General features: G+C 40.3%; 1 protein-coding gene across 8 annotated transcripts in view; it reads right to left on the minus strand.

The window, feature by feature from the left end:
* Nucleotides 1-2,075: 2,075 nt before the first annotated feature.
* MAP2 (microtubule associated protein 2) overlaps nucleotides 2,076-24,737 on the minus strand; it is a 1,383,589-nt gene continuing 1,360,927 nt past the window's right edge. For all 8 annotated transcript variants that reach the window (XM_044060515.1, XM_044060520.1, XM_044060517.1 and 5 more), the window contains one exon: nucleotides 2,076-3,314. In XM_044060515.1, coding sequence (XP_043916450.1) covers nucleotides 3,099-3,314 — 216 coding nt within the window. In that variant the 3' untranslated portion in view covers nucleotides 2,076-3,098. The remainder of the gene's footprint in view (nucleotides 3,315-24,737) is intronic.

A 24,737-nucleotide genomic window follows, 5' to 3' on the forward strand; every position in this document is an offset into this window, starting at 1 on the left:
CAAATGCAGCACAAGTACACAGCATTTTCCTTAATGCATTTTTTTATTGTTTATAAGTGGCATTAGAGGTGATTTCCATTATGACTCAGTAGGGATACTGTGTGCCTTTATATAATAAACATGCTGTGGTAAGGAATAAAATGAGAAGTGTGCATGTGTCTGGCCTGCTGCTTGGCATGTGGGAGTGGTACACTAGATAACTATCCAACTAGTTACTCCATTGTCAGGCACATAAATTCCATGATTATAGAGCTGAATAAGGTTAGGATGACAGTTACTTGTTTCTATGGTACCAGGATCTACAATGTTAGAAGGGCTCTTCAGTCCCTTACACTGTGTAAATATGAAACATGACCTAGTGGTGGCTCATGTAAGCATGAATGACTTGTGGTATTCAACCCTGAAGGATGTAGGGAGTCATGTTAGATCTCATTATGCATGTGTCGAATGTAGGTAAGATTCTGGTCCTGAGTGGAATCCTACCTTTCCAGTAATGATGTTTCAACAACTGGCTGAGTTGTTGGTGCCATTCTGGGGAGACGGCAATATGTGTCAGCCTGGCTGTGATGTTAGACAGGCTAACTTGCTTAGCAAAAGATGGCCTGTACCTCTTGTTCAATGGATTCCACTTACTGGACAAAGCACTTGCTGACCCTACAGTGCTATTTTAGACAAAGTCCAGCTACTGAACATCCCAATATAATAGATAAAATTATAGCAAATTCCAAACCTAACTATACCAGTATAGCTGAATCCCAACAAAAAATGACAGTGCAGTCAGAGATCATGGCACCATGATCGACAGCTCTCTCTTTCTGACTACCATGTAGCATCAGTAGTCAGAAAATCCTTCTGTCATGCTCAGTTGATAACTAAAGGCATCTCATTTAGGTCATAAGAAATACTCACCTTACTGTACTTGGCTCTAATTAAATCAGTTATATAGTACACTGCTGTCTTCAGCATGTAACTATCCAGACAAATCACTTAGCTAGAAAGGCCCCAGAAGTTTTCTATTTTTGATTTCATTTTATTTACTATAAAATGATTATTGGCATAAACGCTCTTAGCTACTAAGGCAGGATTGAACTGAAGCCCTATCCCTATACAGATACATGCATGGAGACATATGTACTACATTCTTTGCTATTAAGGGCCCAAACTTACTTGATTTTTTTGGACCTCCACAAGGCAAACAGCCCCAAAAACACTTGCACTAAGTAGTTAAATCTCTACCAGCATATAAATAAAATATGTCAGAGGATTAGAAATATTACCCAGTGCATAACAATTCTCTGGATTAAATTGCCTTTACAGGTGAAACAGACACCATTGCATCTTTCCAGACGAACCTTGATTAATTGGATGAACATCTGCAAATTCATTCCTGGCTTGACCTGTTTTGTCCATTTTGAAGGGGTAAGTACATCTTGAAGGTGGGTACTGGCAAAATGATAATGGTTTCTAGACTTACTTGCCTTGTAATTCTTGTGTTTCTACAATTCTATGATCTGTATCACCTAATAGGGTTAGTGCTGTGCAGTCACTTTCACCAGAGCACAGGTGGCAAGTGATGAAAAATTGTATATTTAGTATTTTATAGAGCTAACTGGGATGTTGATTTTAAAGGTACAGCATTTGCTATTTACTTATTTATTTATTTATTTTATGGTAAAATGCATAACAGAACAACAATGACTAGAAGCATATGTACATCAGCCTAATAAAAATGAAAACAACTACTTTTAGTACAGCCATTACTGATGAAGCTAAAACTGAATTGGTTTCAGTGCAAACTGCATTCTGGGTATTTTAATTAACCCTACAGTACTAGAATATTTTTGTGGTAAAGCAGTGGAAAAGTTTCCTTCTGTTTGCAAATTCAAATGAATAAAGCATATCACTTTATAATACTAAGGCCAGCTCTGTGGTTCAACTTTAGCAAATGAACATAAAAAGAGAAATGATTTATCATTAGATACCCTTTCCAGTTCAGCAAGGAAGAGTGTTGAGAAAAATAAGTAAGATAAAGTAATTTTCTGTGATTCTGGTAAGTTAGGTCCCAACAATAACTGTGGTTAGAAAAAGAACTATTTAATGAACAGAGAAATGAACAACTGCTTAAACCTGGTTACAGCTTGTGTGTTTTTTCTAGTTGTCAAATAAAGCATTTTATGCTACCTTTGCTATTATATTTTTTCAAACTGGGAGAAACTCTTGAGGTCTATAAAACTGCTAATATCTACTTTGCATAACCTAAAAGATTAACATGATGGGTTCAAGAGACACAGCTTCTGGGGAAAAAGGAACACTGCGTTGAAAAACATCCTATGAGAGAATATCACAAATGGTCACAGAGGATACGTCTATAATACTGTATCAAACAAATGAAGACATTGTGATTATTTAGTGTATGCACAAACGTAACATTTAGCTAATACCCTAAGAAGACACAGCTGTTCTTTACTGGAAGTATCACTGATTTTTAATTCTGGATTTTTTTTTTGTTACTTCCAAGTACTTTCCTTTTCTCTACTGGCAGACTGTAGATTCCGTTTTTAAGTAATTAGCTGGACTAGTCAGGCAGTGTCTTGACCAGCTTTTGCTTTTCAGTAGATTAACAAATCTTTTTGCCCATTTTATTAAAAAAATTATTTCAAAATAGAGTTATTTGCTGATCCAAATATATGATCCAATTCCTTAAATTAACATGTTTTTAAAAAAATCATTGTTGTAAACCCTCCCACAGCCACATCCTGAAGCGAGTAGTGAGTTATAACATCTCTGCACAGAGGTGTCGAACTCTGAGCCAAAAGCTTCTTCAGACTACACTGTACACAACAGAGCAGATCAATGGCTACTTTGAGAAAGGCTTTATAGCATGCACTCATATTAAGCCAGTGTGTAATCAAATTTATGTTGCTACGTAATTTGCCTGCTAACTATGCACTCATTTCAGAATAGTGGGCTTAATGAAAAATTAAACAAAGTTTGCTTGAGGCTTTTTTTCCGCTTCCCAGAGACCATGCCTCTCAAGTGTACAATATATATCTTCTTATTCATGTTGGTGGTACTTAGTGGAATTACAAGTAAACAGTTCACAAGCCTTGTTTAGCGAGTGCTGCAGTTACGTCTTCAGCGAGAGTTGCAAGCTGTGGTGATTCCAGAAGATTGATACTGCCTGATGAAGAGACATTACTAAGTCTATTTGGAGAAGTGAGGCTGGATCTGCCAGGGGACTGGGTGACAATTTCAGCCCCATGGTCAACTCGAGCTTTAGCATTCTCTCTGAAAGAAAGCTTCTGGCTTTCGATCTAAGATAAAAAAAAAAGAATAAATAAAATTAAAAGGAAGTACTAGAATATTGTAATCATTAAATTTGAAATAAAGACTTGAAAGCAAAATAAAGTTTTTAAATGGGTGCAGACTTTACATAAACTGGTATGAGATGTACAGTGTGTGCAGTGCTGCTAAGAAGTACAGTTCCTTCTATAACATGTACCTGCATCTGTGCTACCTGGCAATGTTCATCTGACAATTGCTCATGTTCCACTTTTTTTCTCTAACATTCTTTTGCCTTCTCATCACTTAAAAATGAAAACCATTAGCACAGACATTCTTAAATCATACAGGATTCATCATCATGAGTACCTCAGAAAACAGCATCAGAAAAATCTTCTGTATGACTCTCACATCTGCATTAACTGCATCTTTTTTAAATTACCACTTAAAACATTGACACACATACATTAATAGAAAAGAAAATATTAGCATGTTTCTGTATTTACATATATTACATATTATGTACATGTTGTCTTTCTTTATACATTACATAAATTGATTGATTCCTATCTTCTCTTAAGCTTCACTCCTCCTCCTGAACATTATACCGCATTTATTTTTCCCACAAATTCCATTTATTTCTGTATAATCTGCTCCATTTTTTTCTAAAGATTCCACTTTCAGTTCTTTTATCTGTTGTCCAAAATTTAGTACTTCAAATTCATCTGTTTTATATTTTGGGCTACATTTTATAGTAACTGCTTTTTTGTCAGTCAACAGAATTAAACTTAATAAGGCCTGTATGCAATTCATATTCTGTGTTCCACTTATTTGGTCTCCCAGTATTTCAGACAGAGTACTCTGCAGGGAATTTACTCTCTGAAAAACATGATGTTCTTCATATTGATCACTGCTGCTGTAACCTAAGCTGCATAAGATATATTCTGCAAGGATGTAACAGCCAGGCAGCTTCCAACACTTTGAGGCACTTATATGCACCCAAACTGTAAGCTAGCTCAAGCTGACATGACTAAAAAGATGTTTGGGCACCAAGCCCTTCAGAACGTTCCTGTTCCTCCGTGTCTTTCGAGGATCAATGGATGGCATATGCTGTTTCTCTGATGGGCAGATAAGTTCTCTTTGGGGAAAAAAACTTCCATTTAAAAAAAAAAATTGTTTGATAACATTTTTCTGTTAAGGAAAGTTATTTTAAAGCTATTAGTTTGTGTTTTAATGCACTGTCATGCGACTGTATTGTAATTTTAAATGGGAATGCTCTTTTTTCCTGTCATTTTAAAAGCTGTTTAAAGTATTTAAAAAAACAAACAAAACATTTTTTCTGTGGAGAAGTTGTGCATATTTTACTTTTTAGGTCTGGCAAAGTGTACTGAAGTGTTTTTACTGTGTTTTTTTCTGTTACTTCTTGTTTTCTCTGGGAAAGAGGGACCATTTTTGGCTTGCCATGGAACAAACTGTCAATCCCATGATCGGTCCTTCTTCCAGCCACAAAAAGAAAAAGTTAAGCAAAGAGCCATTGTCACCACAGAAGGCTACCAGTTTGCCACAGCCGCAGGTGGGTGACTCCATTGTGGGTGTTAGATACACTTCAGACCTCTCATCTTTTACTTCAGATCCTTCTGGTGTAGTACCTACAGCCACCATGGACCAGGTTGGGGTTTACCCACATCCTCTTCAGCTGTCAGGATTCCCTCAGTGGGCAAGGGACAGCTACTCTTGTCAGTCATGGGAGAGGGAACAGGAAAGGCTTTCCAGTTTTGTCAGACTGTTGTGCCCATCCCTGGGGAAGCTGCTGCTGCCATTAATAACATTGCTGGCCCCATTTTACAGTCAAAAAGAAAGAGAAAACTAAACATAAATCTACTCCTCCTGAAATGTGCTTGAACAGGAGTAATTTACTAGGTCTGGCTTGGGGTTTAATTCAGGCTACTGATCCTTTTTATAAAATAGATGTTAAGTTGTCTATCTCGCCTTCATTCTTGCTGGATGGGTTCGGGGCCGACCTCGGCTCCGACTCGGCCACTCTAAAAGCTCGAGAGTTGGTTCCACCGGCTCGAGAGTTACCTCAGATCTCGTTTGCCGCTACAGCATCGAGGTGTTGGTTTTTCTACCGGCTTGTTGGTAAGTGTAATTTTGGTAAAATTAGATCACTTAAACCCTATTTTTTTTGAGTTTATATATATTTCCCTTAGTGTAGTGGGTTTTTCTACTCCGGTTTTCCGGAAAATCCCAATTTTTTTCCAAAGAACTTTTAAAGTTCTCTCTCGGGCCTTCTGGCCTTTCTCCATCCCCTAGTTGTGTGTGTGTGTTACTCTTGGTAAACTTTAGTTAATTGTTTATTTTTGAGTTTTAAAACTAAATTAGTGTAATCAGTGTGTTTGTTGAGTGTGTGTGATTACACTTTTGTTTAGGATGTCTAAAGACACAAAGGTCTCAGGCTTCAAGAAGTGTGATGCGTGCTGTCAGAAAATGTCTCTGACAGACGGTCACACTTCTTGTGTCTATTGCCTGGGGCCTTTGCACCTGCAGGACTCCTGTGCTGTATGCCACGGCTTCAGCCCCAGGGTCCTGCAGGAAAGAAAAAATAAGTTGATCCTGAGGGGTCTTCTTAAGCCGGAGGATTCCCTTTCTGTTTCTGGGAAGCCCTCTAAGGCTTCTAGGTCTCGGCTCCAGCAACTGAGCCGAGACCTAAGGTTTCTAAACCTCCGCCTTCATCGGCTCCGGCTGGAGCCGATGAGTCTCAGTCCACAGTTTCTGTGGTTCCCTCGGCTCCAGCTGGAGCCGAGGTAATAGAGGTTCCCGTGTCGGCTCCGTCCAGATCTTCGGAACCGACATCGAGGAAGAGGTCCAGGTCACCGTCCCTTGGCTCCGTTCATTCGGCTCCAGGATCTCCCCTGCTGTCTGAATGGAGCCATAAATCTCATTCCTCTAGGTCATCGAGGCTATCGGATCATGACCTTCAGAGGGTAGTGAGTCGACTTCTTAAGTCCGAGGCACTAGCCCAGATGCTTCAGAGCCCGACTCATCAGTCGATGCCTGCCCTTGTCCATCAATATATTCCTCCTCCGACTCCGTTGAGCTCGGAGCCGGGTCGTGTCGGAACCGAGACTGTGGTAGCGTCGGAGCCGATACAGTTGTCTTCGGCTCCATCGTCGGCTCCGATTTCTTCTTTAGAAGAATCTCGGCGCCGGACTTCCATCGCCGGCTCGAGGGGTGAGTGGCATCGGACCCTTGTCCGACCCCGCTCTTCCTCTCGGAGCTTCGGCGCTGGTGAGTTCGGCTCCGACATCGGCCTCGGAGCCATCACTGTCGGTGCCGAGGGGGGTTCTCAGCTTCGGAGCGGGACCTCTGGCTTTGCCTGACAGGGGTGCTTCGAAGTCATGCGGAGTGTGTTAGAGCCTGGCTCTACCCACAGTCGGCGCCGCCGCCTCCCTCACGGTGCCTCAGGTCAAGTCGACTCACTCCCTCATCCCGGACCGCAGAGAGCCAGCTCCTCATGAACCCCTGTGGGATCTCATCCTCTTCCGAGGCCTCTCCTGACTTGGCAGAAGAGCCCCTCGGAAGAGGAAGTGTAAGAGGAAACACATTGACTCACCTGAGTCAATCACATCTGATACAGATTTAGATGATTCCGAGGGTTCCCCTGTTCCCCTTCTGAAGATGTCTCTTTGCAGACATTCTAGAGATCCTGAAGCAGAGGGAAATTGGCCAGCCCTTAACCCTTCGGAGGATGAATCTGTATATCTTGAGGCGCTTGGCTCTCGCCCTTCCACCTCCTGGGTGTCCCCCCCCTTTGAGCCCCTCATACAGATGGTTGCTCAAAAGGCATGGACGGCTCCTGATTCAGTGGACCCCACTCCCAGGAGACCCTCCAAATTCATAACGGCACCAGCAGACAAGCAGTTCTTGACAAATGGAGTTTCTGTGGATGCTATGGTGGTAGCTGCTGCCACTAAGAAGGAACTAGCTGATCCTTCAGTACCTGTCCATCCACCTAACAAGGAATCTAGGTCCATGGACAGGTACGGGAAGCGGATGTTTTCGTCAGCGACATTTACTATGCGTTCGCTGAACTACCTGTGCCATTTCACTCGTCTTCAAAGGGACTTGATTAAAGAAGCGAGTGACATGTTGAAGGATCCTACAGCTGTGGGTTTTCAAGATAAAATGAACACTCAGCTGGCTACCCTTAACTCTATAGCCAACTCCTCCATGCGCCTCCTTTCTTATGTGGCTGATGGAGCGAGTAGGGCTGCAGGGACAGGTGTGGCCTTACGTAGGCATGCCTGGATGCGGCTATGCAATTTTGCGGACCCCTTCAAGATGTCTTTCACTAACTCCCCGTTTGATGGATCATCTCTCTTTGGTCCTCAAGTGAAAGAAACCTTGACTAGGTGCGAGACTGATGGCAAGACTCTTTCTGCCGCCGGAGTCCGTTTTCTACTCCTTCTAGGCCTTACCCCAAAGGCCAGAAAAGTGGGAAAATGTGGTTCCGTAAACAAAATCAAGGGACTTCGCCTGACGCACAAAGTCGTTACCCCGCCAGAGGCAGAGGCGGAATAACAATGGTAGACGCCGCCTCGAGGCAGGGGGCTCCAGAACCAGGGCAATCGAGAAGCCTTCTCTGATAAGCCCTTTCAGCATCCCTGAGGTGTTGCCCGACTGCCCACCTTCGAGGCAGTTGGGGAAGGTTGTCACTGTACCCAAAAGCCTGGCTATCCCTGACTCAAGACAAATGGGTACAGTCCGTCATTTCAAGGCTATTCTATCCCCTTTCTTCGCATTCCAAACAATCAAAAAATCCCTTCCAGATGTTCCACCAAGACAAAGGGATCTAGCGGTTTTGGAAATTTCAAAACTGCTTGCAAAAGAGCAATTCAGCCAGTTCCAGCAGACCAGCAAGGATCCGAATCTACTCAAGGTTCTTTTAGTTCCAAAGAAAACAGGGGACTGGAGACCAATTTTGGATCTCAGTATCTTGAACAGATCAGTCAAGAAAACAAGATTTCGGATGGTCACGCTGCAGTCCATCCTTCCCTATTGGGAAAAGGAAACTGGATGTGCTCTATAGACCTTCAGGATGCGTACTATCACATAAAATGAACAGACGCTCCAGAAGATTCCTCCGCTTCAGGCTGGGAACCAGTCATTTTCAATTCAGGGCCCTGCCCTTTGGTCTCACCACTGCCCCCGGTGTTTACCAAATGCATGGCAGTGGTAGCTTCTCACCTGAGACGACAAGGATTCCAGGTGTTTCCATATTTGGACGACTGGCTCCTCACAGCTCCCACCAAGCATCTCCTTCTGATGGCCAGGGATTACACTTTTCGCATTTGTCAAAAGTTAGGCATTTCAATAAATTGCGAAAAGTCTGTTTTGTCGCCTTGTCGCACTATTACCTACATAGGCGCAAATCTAGACACAGTAGACATGTCTGCGAGGCTAACAGATCAGAGAATAACAGACATACACAGACTGGTCTCACTCCTTTTCAACAACAACAGAATCAAAGCCAGGTTAGTTCTGAAAGTGTTGGGAATTATGGCGGCTGCCATACCTCTGCTTCCATTAGCCAGATTCCACATGCGAATCCTTCAATGGATGCTCTTTACACAATGGTCATACCAGCAACTTCCAATGTCCCACACCATTATGATCACGCAGGCGTGCAGAAATCATCTCATGTGGTGGATATCTTCCCTCAGCTCTGGTTGGGAAGACCCTTTGTTCCTCCCCCTCCGGTTGCTACTCTGACAACGGACGCCTCCCTGATCGGGTGGGGGGGGGGCATTATCAGGGCAGGACGGTCCAGGGCACATGGCAACCAGACGAATGCCACTTGCACATAAATGTTCTGGAGATGAGAGCAGTGCTTTTAGCGTTGCAAGCCCTTCAAGACTCTCTCCCCTTGGGAACGATTGCAATCCAGACAGACAATATGTCTGTAGTGTGGTACATCAACAAACAAGGCGGAACCAGGTCCTACCCCCTGTGTCAAGAAGCACTCAGATTGTGGCAATGGGCGATTTCTTCTCAGCGTTTTCTGATAGCAACGCACATCCCCGGGAAGTCCAATCAAATAGCAGACAAATTGAGCAGAGCTATCCTCATGCCTCACGAGTGGTCTCTGAAAGACTCTGTTGTGAGAGAGATTTTTCTCAAGTGGGGTCAGCCTTGCTGCGATCTTTTTGCTACTCCCCAAAACAGCAAGTGCAGACATTATTTCACCCTATTCCCTTTACCAGGCCAACCCAGCAGAGACGCACTAGTCCAAGTTTGGCCCCGGGGACTTCTGTATGCATTTCCTCCCTTCCCACTAATCTCTCAAGTGATACAGAAAGCTATCGCTCAGAAGGCCTCGTTGATCCTCATTGCTCCTTACTGGCCTCGACAGGTGTGGTTCCCCTTTCTACATCAATTTCTACTGGAGCGACCTTGGCATCTGGACCTAGTTCCAGACCTTTTGATCCATCAATCGGGTCAGTTACATCGCCCTCCCTCTCTGAACCTCACTGCTTGGTTCCTCCAGTTCCAACCTTAGCCAGGCTTCCTCAATTATCTCACTCTGTTCGAGATATTTTGATAGCTTCCCATAAATCTTCCACTAGGAAGATTTACTTGAGTAAGTGGAAACGTTTCACATATTGGGCTCAAGGAAGGGACATAGATCCTTTCACTGCTTCCATCCAAATAGTCCTTGATTTTCTAGCTGAACTCTTCCATGCAGGTTCATCCCCTTCTACTCTTAAAGTTCAATTGGCAGCTATCTCTAACTTTCATGTGGGTATTTCTGAGTCTGCCTTAATGTCCCACAAGCTTTGCAAAACCTTTTTGAAAGGAGTTTTTCTTCTCAGACCTCCTATAAGAAATCCTCCTTCTCCTTGGGACCTAAATTTAGTTCTTACTTCTTTGATTCTACCCCCTTTCGAACCTGCAGCATCCTGTTCTTTAAAATTGCTATCATGGAAGACTCTCTTTCTGGTAGCTATTACTTCAGCTAGAAGAGTCTCAGAACTTCATGCACTCAGCTGTCGACCTCCTTATATATTGTTCCATAAGGACAGGGTATCCTTACGAACCAACCCGTCCTTTTTGCCTAAGGTAGTCTCGACGTCAAATCTAAATCAAAGCATTGACCTCCCTGTCTTTTTTCCAGAATATTCCAATAGGTCTGAACAAAAATTACACTGGCTAGATGTTCATCGTCAGTTAAGGTACTATTTGGATAGAACAAAACAATTCAGAAAATCTGACCAACTGTTTATCTCCTATGCAGAAGGCAGAAAGGGACTTTCAGTTTCAAAGGTATCATTATCTAGATGGCTTACATCTCTGATTACCCTTGTTTATGAGATTAGACACCAAAAGCTGCCTAATAAACCTAAGGCCCATTCTACAAGAGCTTTGGCTACTTCCTTAGCCTTCCAAGACAGACTGCCTATTGACACAATTTGTGCAGCGGCTACTTGGGCTACTCCTCACACTTTCATTTCTCATTATAAGTTGGATTTAGCTTCTAGGCATAGAGCTAACTTTGGTTCCACTGTTCTCAGGAGTCTGTTCCGTTAGGCCACCCGGGACAAGGTGCTAGGGACGCTGTCCCATCCAGCAAGAATGAAGCGAGATAGACAACTTAACATATAGAAGGTATGTTCTTACCATAACGCTCCATGTGAGTTGTCTTCTTCTCGCCTTCTTCTTGCGCCCCACCCTCCTTCCCCCTGGCCTGGACAGACCTAGAGGAGTTGTGATTGTGACCTCTCTTTCTACCACCTCTTTCTTAGACATATGCTGCTTGCATATCTCCTGAATCAGGATGTAGGTCACCCTTCTTTCTCCCTGTTGTTAGAGGTGGACTCTGTTTAGAGTTATTCTGTAACTATTATAAGCTGGGGTTAGCTTACAAACGAGATCTGAGGTAACTCTCGCCTAGCATTGTGGGATATAAGGGGAGCCTCGAGCCGGTGGAACCAACTCTCGAGCTTTTAGAGTGGCCGAGTCGGAGCCGAGGTCGGCTCCGAACCCATCCAGCAAGAAGAAGGCGAGAAGAAGACAACTAACATGGAACGTTATGGTAAGAACATAACTTCTATTTTCTGGTAAAAGAATGAGGGATACCTCTTTTTCCCAGAAGATTCAAGAGTCTGATCTCAGTTTCTGATTCTCCATGTGTTGGTTTGTCTGTCTCTGGGACTATTTCCAGAAATGCCTCAGTGCTTTTAGTGAGAGAACAGTGAGGTTTCTCAATTCCTCAGAAAATACTATGAGCTGTTACAGAAGGATTTTCCAGAACCTTCACTTGCTCATCCAGTTCTGTCAGTTTTGTGGGATGTATTTGATTATCACCTGCAGTTTTCCTGATAGTCACTTAGCTGCCCCTATAAAGAAGATAGGATGTATAAAGTTCTTCAGTCTTTTATGTTTTTACACACTATTCCCAAACCTGACCCAGCAGCCACAGCTTTAGTTAGTCCTACTGCTGTAAAACCTTCAATTAATTCCACTCTTACTACTTCTAATAAGGATGAGATTGTTACTGATATATATAGGAATAAAGTGTATGCTTTTGCAGCTTTGATTTTCAGAATTTTAAACTGTCAGACTCCTATGTTATGGTTTGTTCTGACTAATAAAGGATCGTTTTGTCTGCAGTTTCTTCTCGTGGGAAAAAATCTGCTTGAAATAACTGAGTTTCTTCTGTTTGTATAATGCACTACTCATTGTTTATAGTGTGAACATTATTCAGCTGTTACTTCTTCAAGGGCTTTGGCCACTGGTACTGCATTGAGGAGGTTGGCCTTGCTGGATTGTCAGAACCTCCCAGATGATGTTAAAATGAGATTTTGAATTCTCCTTTGGATAGAGATTTAGTTTTTGTCCCCTCTGTTGCAGAGGTGTTTAAAAAGAGTGTTAGGAGGGTTAAGCTGATATAGGGAATCTCTTAAGTTTTTTAACCCTCCTTTTCCATATTTTCTGAAGGATTGTCTAACCCCTCATCCACTTTTGGTATAAAAAAGAAAGAAAGAAAGAAAACTGTCTCAACAAAATGTGGGTAAACAGCATATAGCAAGGGGTTCCAAAAGAATTCTGGAACCCCCAAAACCACAGATAGTCCAACAAGTCAGAATGACTATTTTAGGGACCTTGTAACCCCCTCCCACCCTGACAGTCCCTTTTCCTTTCTAGAAAGTCTGAATCTCCACTTTTCTCTTTGGTAACATACAGTTTCAGTCAAATGGGTTCTGAAGATGTTTCATCAAGGTTACAGACGGCAGTGGGAGGAAATTCAACCTTTCCTGGGGGTAATTCCTCGACCACTGTAGCAGACTCTTATTTCTACCTGACTTTCATCACACGCTGTCCCAGGGAGTGAGAGAACCAGGTCCTCCTTTTTTATTTAATGTTTTTAGTGCCAAAGAAAGAAAATCATTGGAGACCAGTTCCAGATCTGTCTTTCCTAAACCTGTTTGCGATAGTGCTCAAGTTCAAAGTGCTGGCACTTCAAAACCTGTTACCTCTTCATCCTTATTCAAGTTTCTTAGCAACTCTAGATTTAAAAGATGCTTAGCATCACATCTCTATTCAGCCAGACTTCAAGTGTTTCTTAAGGTTCTGTATGTTTGGATCACATTATTAGTTCTCTGGCATACCGTTTGGGCAATCCACTGCACCAACAGTGTCCATAAAGTGTCTGTTGCTGTTACAGCACATTGCAGGTGACAGGGTATCCACATTTTCCATATTTAGATGACTAGCTTATCTTTGCAGAGGTTTTTTTCAAGTGTCAGGTATCTCTCACTTGGTTGAGTTCTTATACAAGTTGAGATTCCAGAAGAACAGTCAAAAGTCTTTCTTGACTCTTTCACAAGGACTGTGTTCCTGTGGTGTTAACTAGACACCTCAGTTCAAGGGAACACAGTTCATAGGAAAAATAGATCTATATGTATATCTATTTCTAAAGGTTCTTCACTCAGACATTGGTCACTGTGAAGAAATACCTCAGGACTTTGTGTCTTATGTTATCTGTGATTCTCATGATATTCCTGGCAAAACTCCACGAGAAAGATATAGTGCTATCAGAAATCTCTTTAGTCCCAGAATCGACTCCCTTTATCTTTTCAAATCCCAGTGCTGGGGTTTGTCAGAAGAGAAATCTTTTTGTGGAGACAACAGATATCCTTAAATCCAAGTCTCCCTCTCAACCCCCCTGCTCCAAAGTACACCACAGACACTTCAGACTTTGCTTGGGGAGTCGTTTCAGGAGGAATAAAAGTATATAGTTGTGGGACACCATAGACAGATGTAAGCACATAAATATCTAGTAGATGCTTGCCCTAATCAAGGCACTTAACTCTATGAATCATCTTTGGACACCGGGGACCTCTTCAAAGTAGTTATAGACAATACTACAGTCCTGTGGTACATCAGAAAGCACGGGTAAACCAAGCTATAACCTAAAGGCCAGTATATTAGGTCATGTAGGATGACTTCAAATGATGATGATTTTATGGAAGAAATGAATGTTCTTAGAAAAATGTTTAAGAATAGAAGTTATCCTGACTGGTTAATAGAAAAGACGGAGATAGAGGTGATGGAAGGTAGGAAGAGTAAATTTAAACCTATATTGGGTATAGATGCTACTGAGAAGGAAGTAAATACAAAAAATGTGGATGAGAATTTCAGTAATGCATTGGTATTAGAGTACAATGCCAGTTCAAGGATAGTGAGAGAAATAGTTGAAAATGAATGGAATAGATTCATAGCTTTCACTGATTTGGACAACATTTCGAAAAGTAATTTAAAAGTAGTATACAAAAATTCCAATAACCTCAAAAAACTATTGGAAGGTAATACAGATACCCGATATCCTAATAGGAGAATAAAGAAAGGTACATTTAAATGTGGTCATTGTTCGCAATGCACATATGTTATAAACAAAGATGAAGTTTTTATAGAAAGTAGAAACATAAAGCTAGAAAGTAGGGACTTTAATAATTGTGATTCTAAAGGCTTGGTATACCTGGCATTGTGTAAGACATGCCAAGGTTTTTATGTTGGAAAAACAGAAAGGAAACTGAAAAGGAGAATATACGAACATATATATGACATACAGGTAAAAAAGGAAACAAATGCACTATATAAGCATACTAAGGAATGCCCGGAGGCACAATTTACATTTTATGTTATTGAGAGAGTAGACATAGATAAAAGGGGAGGGCTGTGGGAAGAAAGAATAGAATATAGGGAGCTGTACTGGCAACTATTACTAGAGGCAAACAAAGCCCCTGGTCTTAACGAAAATATTTCCATAGCCCCCTTTTGAAAATAAGATCAGCCAAATTGTAATATGTGTCTAATAGGAATTTCAAGAAAGTTGCTTAAACCTTACTTATAAAGAGTCCTAAATGCTTTATAAACCCTCTACATACTTTTTACTAAACATCTTTTTTGTTAAGTAATTTTTATTTAATGTTCATTTGAATGCAATTTTAATAACATGTTTTTTAATAAGTTTTTTAATCAAACAGTAATAAATTAATTTTTAACATATGTATGTATTTATAGACCAAGCATATATTAAAGTAGGCATTTTTAGAACTCACTTTATGTAAGTTATGTTTTAAGGAAAAGGGAATGGTTTGTTATTTTGTTGTTCCTTGCAAATTCTTTGTATGGCCACTAGATGGTGCTAAATGGATTAGTTTTTGCAGAAGTATTTCTTTCATCAAAGGAAAGTTTCATTTCATTTTTTACTTATTTAGTATTTTTAATTCATTCATGCATTTTACCAAAATTTAACACAGTTTTAAAAGTGAATGGTTATTTATAATAAGAGTATGTGATTTAGTAATGTATTGATACACACCTTTAAATTTTTATCATATAAAACATAAAATGTTAACATCAGGTTAAAAGCACAAAAGCACTTTTTTCTCTTTTTCTCAATTACAAGTTGATTGCTTAGCAAAGCTGATTTGTTAATTGAAACAATGTGCTCTATAAAAGGTGTTAGCTTTGGAAGCAGCCCACAACTGATGAAGTAGGAGAAACGAAAACGTACTGTGTATTTGGAGGCGTTTATGTGAACTGTTTGTGGCTTGTGGATTAAACTTCTGTTTCCTGTGACAGCTTCGGTTCTATGCTTTATTGTTTTACCTTCTGGGTCATCATACTGTCTTATTTCAAGCTATAACCCCCTTACAGCCTAGCCATGTTAGCTTGTGATATAGCTTCACAGAACAATCTCCCTCTACAGGCATCCTATATTCCATCACAGCAAAACTGTATAGCAGACAAGCTGTGCAGGACGAGGGAAGGCCCTCACAAATGGAAACTAGATCAGGGAGTCTTCCAATGTTCCATCCATCTTAGGGGAGCTCCTTAATTAGACCTTTCTGCCTCCTCACTGCGCAATCAACTGGTAAGATTATTTTCCAGGACTCTATCCAAGAGATGCCTTTTCTTTTCTTTGGACAGGAGTGTTCCTGTATGCTTTTCCACCCTTTCAACTAATATCCAGGGTACTTCTGAAGAGTCAAAAAGAATACCCCAGGATCATTTTGGTGACTTCCTTCTGGCCTAGGCAACTGTGGTTCTCCCTTCTTTTGGAAATGGCCAGGGGCAATTACCACAAGCTTCCTCACAGACTAGACTTACTCACACAAGAACGGGTGTTTGATGCACTCTGATATCAATCATTTTCAGTTGACTGCCTGGATGATAAGGTCTTAATTCCTTTTAGGCACCTGTTTTCTAAGGATGTGCAGCAGATACTAATGCAGGCAAGAAAGCCTGCTGCTAGAACCTCATACACTAGTAAATGGAAATGTTTTTTTAGACGGTGCCAGCAATATAACCATCTCCCATTCAGGGCTAGCTGTTCCCTGATTTTACAATATTTGTGTGAGCTTCTATCCTATGGCCTTTCTTATTCTTCTATCAAGGTTTACTTATCAGTCATGTCAGCATGTCTGCCCATAGATCCTCCTTTTTCAAGGCAGTCTTACGACAAAATGTTTTTGAAAGGGGTTTTTGCATAAGAGATCTCCAAGTAAACTGGTGGCTCCTCCTTGGGATCTTAATTTTGTGTTAGAGAAGCTAACACTTCCTTCATTTGAACTAATTAAGCTTACTTGAGGTTCTTAACATGGCAAATAGTTTTACTGATTGTTCTGACATCAGCAAGAAGGATGTCTGAGTCTCCAGTTCTTATGGTAAGTCAACCCTACCTCATTTTCCATAGGGACATTGTTTCTTTGAGAAATAATCCTTCTTTTATGCCTAAACTGGTATCCAGGTTTACTTTAAGCCAAACTATCCATCTCCCTGTTTTCTTTACTGAGTCTAAAAATGAGAGGGGAAGGACACTCCATACCTTGGATGTCCACACATAACTCAAGTACTATCTTGATAGAATTATCTCTCTTAGGTGTTCAGATCACTTGTTTATATCTTGGGAAGGTAAGAAGAAGGGACAACGTATGTCAAAACAGACCATTTCCAAATGGTTGTCTAAGGCTGTCACTTTTTGTTATACTCATCATAACAAATCTGTTACAGGGAGGGTCAAGACCACCTCTGCCATGGCCTTGGCTTCATCCATGGCTTTTTGGAAAGCCAGAAATACAAAAGCCAGCACCAAAGGTGTATAAGGTGTAACTTTTATTAAAAAGTTAACACATACAGACCGGATTCGGCATACATAAAAAAGCCTTCCTCAGTGTAACTAAACAAAAAAACAAACAATCCTTATATGCACACACCCATGTGTAAAAAGAACATTCATTGTCTGCTCACAATTGCTCATTTAATCCAGGAGGAATTAAACTCCCTCTATCTTTTTTCTTTATTATTAAGTATATTGTGCCAACCAATTTTATTAGATCTGTCCCCCTTGATGATGTCAATAACTGTGAATCTAAATAATGCTGAAGGATGAACAACCACATGTTTATATAATGCATTAGTAAGCCTTTTTGATTTAATGTCACTCATGTGTTGACTAATCCTGAACTTCACGGGCCTGGACGTCTGTCCCACATAGAAGGCCGAACATGAACAAGTGGCTAAATAAATGACCCAATCAGACGAGCAGTTGGCAAAAAATTTTATGTCATAAACATGACTAGTATTATGACTACTGAAAGTTTTGGTCTGATTAAGCCTATTGCAATATGCACAGTGGCCACAACTATAACAGCCCTGAAGGACATCTCCCATTAAAGTAGATTGTTGAAGAGGGGCAACCATCTGTGCTGCCACCTTATAATGATTAAAATGGGATGCCAAGGACCTAGCCCTCCTGAAACCAAAACATTTATCCCCAATAAGCATCCTAATCTTCTCTTCTGCTTGTAAGATGTTCCAGTTCTGTTGAACAACCTCACAAAAAACATTGGTGTTACGACTATAAGTAGTAATCATTCTGATGGGAGCTGGTTCAGAAATAGATTTATCTTTCTATTGTAACAGCTCCTGTCTATCCATGCCACTAAGCTCCCTGCATGCCATAGTGATTACTCCAGATTTGTATCCACGTTCCTTAAATCTCCTGACCATATCCCTCTTATGATGATTATGTTGATCCTTATCAAAACAAATGCATTTTATTCTCATGAATTGAGACTTTGGTATATTCCGAATGACATGTGGCAGGTGATGGCTGCTGGCCTGGAGGAGGGAGTTGTATTCAGGAAATTTGCAGAACACCTGTGTCTCCAAAGACCCATCAATATTTTTTGTTGTAAGAACATCCAAAAAAGTGATATGATTTAGATCTTGTGTGCAGGTAAATTCAATACCCCATTTATTCCCATTTAGGTATTCCACAAATTCCTGTAAATATTCCAAATCCCCTCTCCATACAAGCCAACAGTCATCCAAGTAACGTCACCAGATGTCCATTTTTGGCAAATAAAGATTGTGTAGGGGATCATATATAAGCTGTTCTTCTATAAAAGCCATAAACAAATTGGCATATGCCCCCATAGCCATACCCTTAGTTTGCCAGTAACATTTGTCCTGGTAATAAAAAACATTTTTGATCAGTACATGTTCTGTCATAACTACTAATAGTGTATTGAATCCAGGGGGATATAGTTGGGCAACACCGAGCCAGTGTTCCATCGCCAAAAGACCAGCCCAATGGGGGATATTAGTATATAATGAAGCTACATCCAATGTACAAAGAAGCCAATGGGGTTCAAAATGAACATCAGATATGATTTGCAAAAACTCGGTAGTATCACGAATATGAGATCTCACCAAAAGCAACAATGGTTTGAGGTATGTGTCAAAACACAGCCAAAGGTTCTGTCAGTGATCCCCTACATGAAACAATAGGTCCACCTGGCGGATTGGATAAGGATTTGTGAATTTTGGGTAGCAAATATAAGTATTGTTTCTTGGGATCTACTGTAGTAAGATTTTTGGCAGTGTTGTTGGATATAATCTCCTCGTCTATGGCCAACTGGATGAAATCATCAATCTGATGTTTAAAAGTGCTGGTAGGGTCCAATGGCATGGGCATATAGTACATATGATTGTCCAGTTGTCTCCGGGCATCCTTATTGTAGGTATCAAAATCCATAACCACAATGGCTCCTCCTTATCTGCTGGAGTAATAACAATATTAGTTTTAGACTTGAGTTCCATTAATGGATCTAGTTGAATCTTTGAGAGATTGTGTGGTTGGATCCGGGCCTGACTATGATAAATGTGTAGATCTTTGAGAGCACTATGTAAAAATAACTGTACCACTGGATGTATGGGTGGCATAAAATTTGATCTTTGAAAATAAAATGCATTATCAGTGATACTTCTATCATTATTCTTATCAAAGAACAATTTAAGGTTCAAAGTTCTACCAAAAGCAAACAAATCTGTCACAAAATCATTTTTCAGGTACAAAGAAAGCTGGTACAAAATTTAACCCTTTATTGAGGAGGTCAAGTTGCGCAGAAGTGAGGGTCTGAGAAGAGATGTTAAGGACATTCTTATATTCTATTTGTTGCTCATAATCTGGAGTAAAGTTTCCACATTTGGTATGTTTCTTGTGTTTACGTCCCCCCCTATGTCTGGGGTTCCTAAAGGGAAATCTGTGCTATTATTTATGTTTCGGTGTAGGTGAGGTCAGACCTGGAGGTTCTTCAGAGTCCGTTTAAGAAGAGGACTCCTCCCCTGAAGTGCCCATGAATAAAGAGCTGGATTTCCTTAATATCAATCTGGGATGTTTCCTTTTGTTGGGTTTGGGACCAACATTGGAGAATTTAACACTTTTGTATGGACCAAATTATCTACCCTTTTCATAATCCATGAGGTCCCTATTGAATTTGTGTACCTTACGTTCCTTAAGCTGTTTCTCCAAACTCGAAAGTTCCTGTGTTAAGTGTTGTAAACAGGTTGAGTATTTCTTATGTCCTACATATTGTTTCGACTGTTCACACAACTTTGTGACTTCCAAGATCCCACCATGTATACACCGGTCATAATATGAGATTAAGGCCTGAACTAACCCTATTGATGCCTGTTGTTGTATGGTTTCCCATGTTTTTTGTAATTCCTCATCAATATTGTTGACCAAGGGGTGAATTCTCACACGTAATCCCCTGGGGCTGATGTTTTTCAACATATAGGCTTTAAATAAATGTAAGTGCCAAATATTGGCTCTTAAATTTTTCATACTCCTGGACAACTGACCAAACAAATCCTGACAATCCAACTCCAATGGTACTGATTTATGTCCCTCAGAACCCATCCCTTGTACCCCTACTCCAAATATACCTAAATTATCATGATCAGATGATATACCCCTCAATAGTTGGTTAAGATCCATCTTGGAAACCAAAAATAATTTCTCAATAGAGAAAAAAAGGTAAAAATATTCAGATATCAAATAGGAGGCACACACCCCCTGATAAGCTAACAGTGCTGATTCAACAATGTGAAAATACAAAATGAAAATAATACCAACTAGTATACTGCCCAATGGATTACAATAATAGCCCCCACCAACTTCTAAACTCAGTGAATGGTGGTGCTATGTTACACCATGGGTATATGCCAGAAAAATTGATACCAGGCTCCTGAAGATAACACTTCAATATGACAAGGCTGTATTCAAGATTGGTTGTATCATAAATGTCCTGGCAAAAGTATAGATATAAACCAGTGGAGTACCATAGTAGCCACCACCCAATAAAATTCAAGGTGGTGCTATGTGACTCCAATATTAATACCGTTGGTCTCTAAGATCCTGATGAAAAAAAGTGGAAGTATATAAATGTCTACAATAGATGGGTAGAGGGGATCCAAATAGCTTCTATATAAAGGGGGATTCAGTCAGGAATAGTGAGGCCTATTATGCATATATGTTGAAAAACACAATATATAATGCCACCCAGGACCAAAATCAGAAGATAAAATTATAAAGATTAGGTAAAAACAAAGGATGCATGTATCATGAGAACTATCCATACACATGCACAGTCCAAAGTGGACACTACTGTGAGACATAAATGATACCTCTAGATTAGGTTATTTGGACATTTTTTCCATCATTTATATTTAAGCAGGCTACTCAGTGATCATTTATGTCCTATGTATTTACAGGGTGTGAGCTTTAGCATTTGAGTCACATCTGTAACAGTTGATATCTGTATATTATGGATATATGTTCACAACTTATTTATTAGTATTTGTTCGACTATAATATTTATGCATGTTTTTTGAACCATCTTATGATGTCTGATCAACCTGTTTCTGTATGAATAAGCTCATTGATTGTCTGATGTTTTTTCTTGACCCTGGGTATATATGTACAGTCTGGTTCTGGACAATTGTGTCTGTTATACACACACCCCATTAGCGATTGGTGATTACTAGGAGCACAGGCCATTTATACAATAGAACACCATATATTAGGAGACCTAAATAATAGTAGCCATATTTTGTGGTTGACCATCTTTGTAGTTGGTCCTCTAAACAATTTAGGCCTGATCTTGTTTTTCTATAGGACTATACATCCCCAACACAGTAGTGTCCACTTTGGACTGTGCATGTGTATGGACAGGTCTCATGATACATGCATCCTTTGTTTTTACCTAATCTTTATAATTTTATCTTCTGATTTTGGTCCTGGGTGGCATAATATATTGTGTTTTCAACATATATGCATAATAGGCCTCACTATACCTGACTGAATCCCCCTTTATATAGAAGCTATTTGGATCCCCTCTACCCATCTATTGTAGCCATTTATATACTTCTACCTTTTTTTCATCAGGATCACAAAGACCAACGGTATTAATATTGGAATCACATAGCACCACCTTGAATTTTATTGGGTGGTGGCTACTATTGTACTCTACTGGTTTATATCTATACTTTTTGCCAGGACATTTATGATACAACCAATCTTGAATACAGCCTTGTCATATTGAAGTGTTATCCGCAGGAGCCTGGTATCAATTTTTCTGGTATATACCCATGGTGTAACATAGCACCACCATTCACTGAGTTTAGAAGTTGGTGGGGGCTATTATTGTACTCCATTGGGCAGTATACTAGTTGGTATTATTTTCATTTTGCATTTTCATGTTGTTGAATCACCATTGTTGGCTTATCAGGGGGTGTGTGCCTCCTATTTGATAGCTGAATATTTTTACCTTTTTTTCTCTATTGAGAAATTATTTTTGGTTTCCAAGATGGATCTTAACCAACTATTGAGGGGTATATCATCTGATTGTGATGATTTAGGTATATTTGGAGTAGGGGTACAAGGGATGGGTTCTGAGGGGCATGAATCAGGACCATTGGAGTTGGATTGTCAGGATTTGTTTGGTCAGTTGTCCAAGAGTATGAAAAATTTAAGAGCCAATATTTGGCAATTATGTTTATTTAAAGCCTATATGTTGAAAAACATCAGCCCCAGGGGATTACGTATGAGAATTCAGCCCTTGGTCAACAATATTGATGAGGAATTACAAAAAAACATGGGAAACCATACAACAGCAGGCATCAATGGGGTTAGTTCAGGCCCCTTAATCTCATATTATGACCGGTGTATAGATAGTGGGCTCTTGGAAGTCACAAAGTTGTGTGAACAGTCGAAAGAATATGTAGGACATAAGAATTACTCAACCTGTTTACAACACTTAACACAGGAACTTTCGAGTTTGGAGAAACAGCTTAAGGAACATAAGGTACACAAATTCAATAAGGATCTCATGGATTATGAAAAGGGTAGACCATTTGGTCCATACAAAAGTGTTAAATTCTCCAATGTTGGTCCCAAACCCAACAAAAGCAAACGTCCCAGATCGATATTAAGGAAATCCAGCTCTTTATCCAAGGGCACTTCAGAGGAGGAGTCCTCTTCTTACATGGACTCTGAAGCACCTCCAGGCCTGACCTCACCTACACCAAAACACATAAATAATAGCACAGATTTCCCTTTAGGAACCCCAGACGTAGGGGGGGATGTAAACACAAGAAACATACCAAATGTGGAAACTTTACTCCAGATTATGAGCAACAAATAGAATATAAGAATGTCCTTAACATCTCTTCTCAGATCCTCACTTCTGTGCAACTTGACCTCCTCAATAAAGGGTTACATTTTGTGCCAGCTTTCTTTGTGCATGAAAATGATTTTGTGACAGATTTGTTTGCTTTTGGTAGAACTTTGAACCTTAAATTGTTCTTTGATAAGAATAATGATAGAAGTATCACTGATAATGCATTTTATTTTCAAAGATCAAATTTTATGCCACCCATGCATCTAGTAGTAGAGTTATTTTTACATAGTGCTCTCAAAGATCTATACATTGGTGAGGCCCAGATCAAACCACACAGTCTCTCAAGGATTCAACTAGATGCATTAATGGAACTCAAGTCTAACACTAATATTGTTATTACTCCAGCGGATAAGGGGGGAGCCATTGTGGTTATGGATTTTGATACCTACAATAAGGAAGCCCGGAGACAAGTGAACAATCATATGTACTATATGCCCATGCCATTGGACCCTACCAGCACTTTTAAACATCAGATTGATGATTTCATCCAGATGGCCGTAGATGAGGGGATTATAGCCAACAACACTGCCAAACATCTTACTACATTAGATCTCAAGAAACAATACTTATATTTGCTACCCAAAATTCACAAATCCTTATCCAATCTGCTGGGTAGACCTACTGTTTCAGGTAGGGGATCATTGACGGAACCTTTGGCTGTGTTTTTACACAATATCTCAAACCGTTATTGCCTTTGGTGAGATGTCGTATTTGTGATACTATTTAGTTTTTTCAAATCATATCTGATGTTCAGGTTGAGCCCCATTGGCTTCTTTGTACATTGGATGTTTCCTTATATACTAATATCCCCCACTGGGCTGGCCTTTTGGCGGTGGAACACTGGCTCAGTGTTGCCCAACTATATCCCCCTGGATTGAATACACTGTTAGTAGTTATGACAGAACATGTACTGACCAAAAATGTTTTTTATTACCAGAACAAATGCTACTGGCAAACTAAGGGTACGGCTATGGGGGTATCTATTGCCCCCATATATGCCAATTTGTTTATGGTTTTTATAGAAGAACAGCTTATATATGATGCCCTACACAATCTTTATTTGCCAGAAATAGACATCTGGTGACATTACTTGGATGACTGTTGGCTTGTATGGAGAGGGGATTTGGAATACTTACAGGAATTTGTGGAATACCTAAATGGGAATAAATGGGGTATTGAGTTTACCTGCACACAAGATCTAAATCATATCACTTTTTTGGATGTTCTTACAACCAAAAATGCTGATGGGTCTTTGGAGACGCAGGTGTTCCGCAAATTTCCTGAATACAACTCCCTCCTCCATGCCAGCAGTCATCACCGGCCACATGTCATTCGGAATATACCAAAGTCTCATTTCATGAGAATAAAATGCATTTGTTCTGATAAGGATCAATGTAATCATCATAAGAGGGATATGGTCAGGAGATTTAAGGAACGTGGATACTAATCTGGAGTGATCACTATGGCATGCAGGGAGGTTAGTGGCATGGATAGACAGGAGCTGTTACAATATAAAGATAAATCTATTTCTGAACCAGCTCCCATCAGAATGATTATTACTTATGGTTGTAACACCAATGTTTTTTGTGAGGTCGTTCAACAGAACTGGAACATCTTACAAGCAGATGAGAAGATTAGGATGCTTATTGGGGATAAATGTCATTTTGGTTTCAGGAGGGGTAGGTCCTTGGCATCCCATTTCAATCATTATAAGGTGGCAGCACAGATGGTTGCCCCTGTTCAACAATCTACTTTAATGGGAGATGTCCTTCATGACTATTATAGTTGTGGCCACTGTGCGCATTGCAATAGGCTCAATCAGACCAAAACTTTCAGTAGTCGTAATACTAGTCAAGTTTA

This window comes from Protopterus annectens, chromosome 2.part0, assembly GCF_019279795.1.
Source record: "Protopterus annectens isolate FY-2018-M chromosome 2.part0, PAN1.0, whole genome shotgun sequence".
Lineage (NCBI taxonomy): Eukaryota > Metazoa > Chordata > Ceratodontiformes > Protopteridae > Protopterus > Protopterus annectens.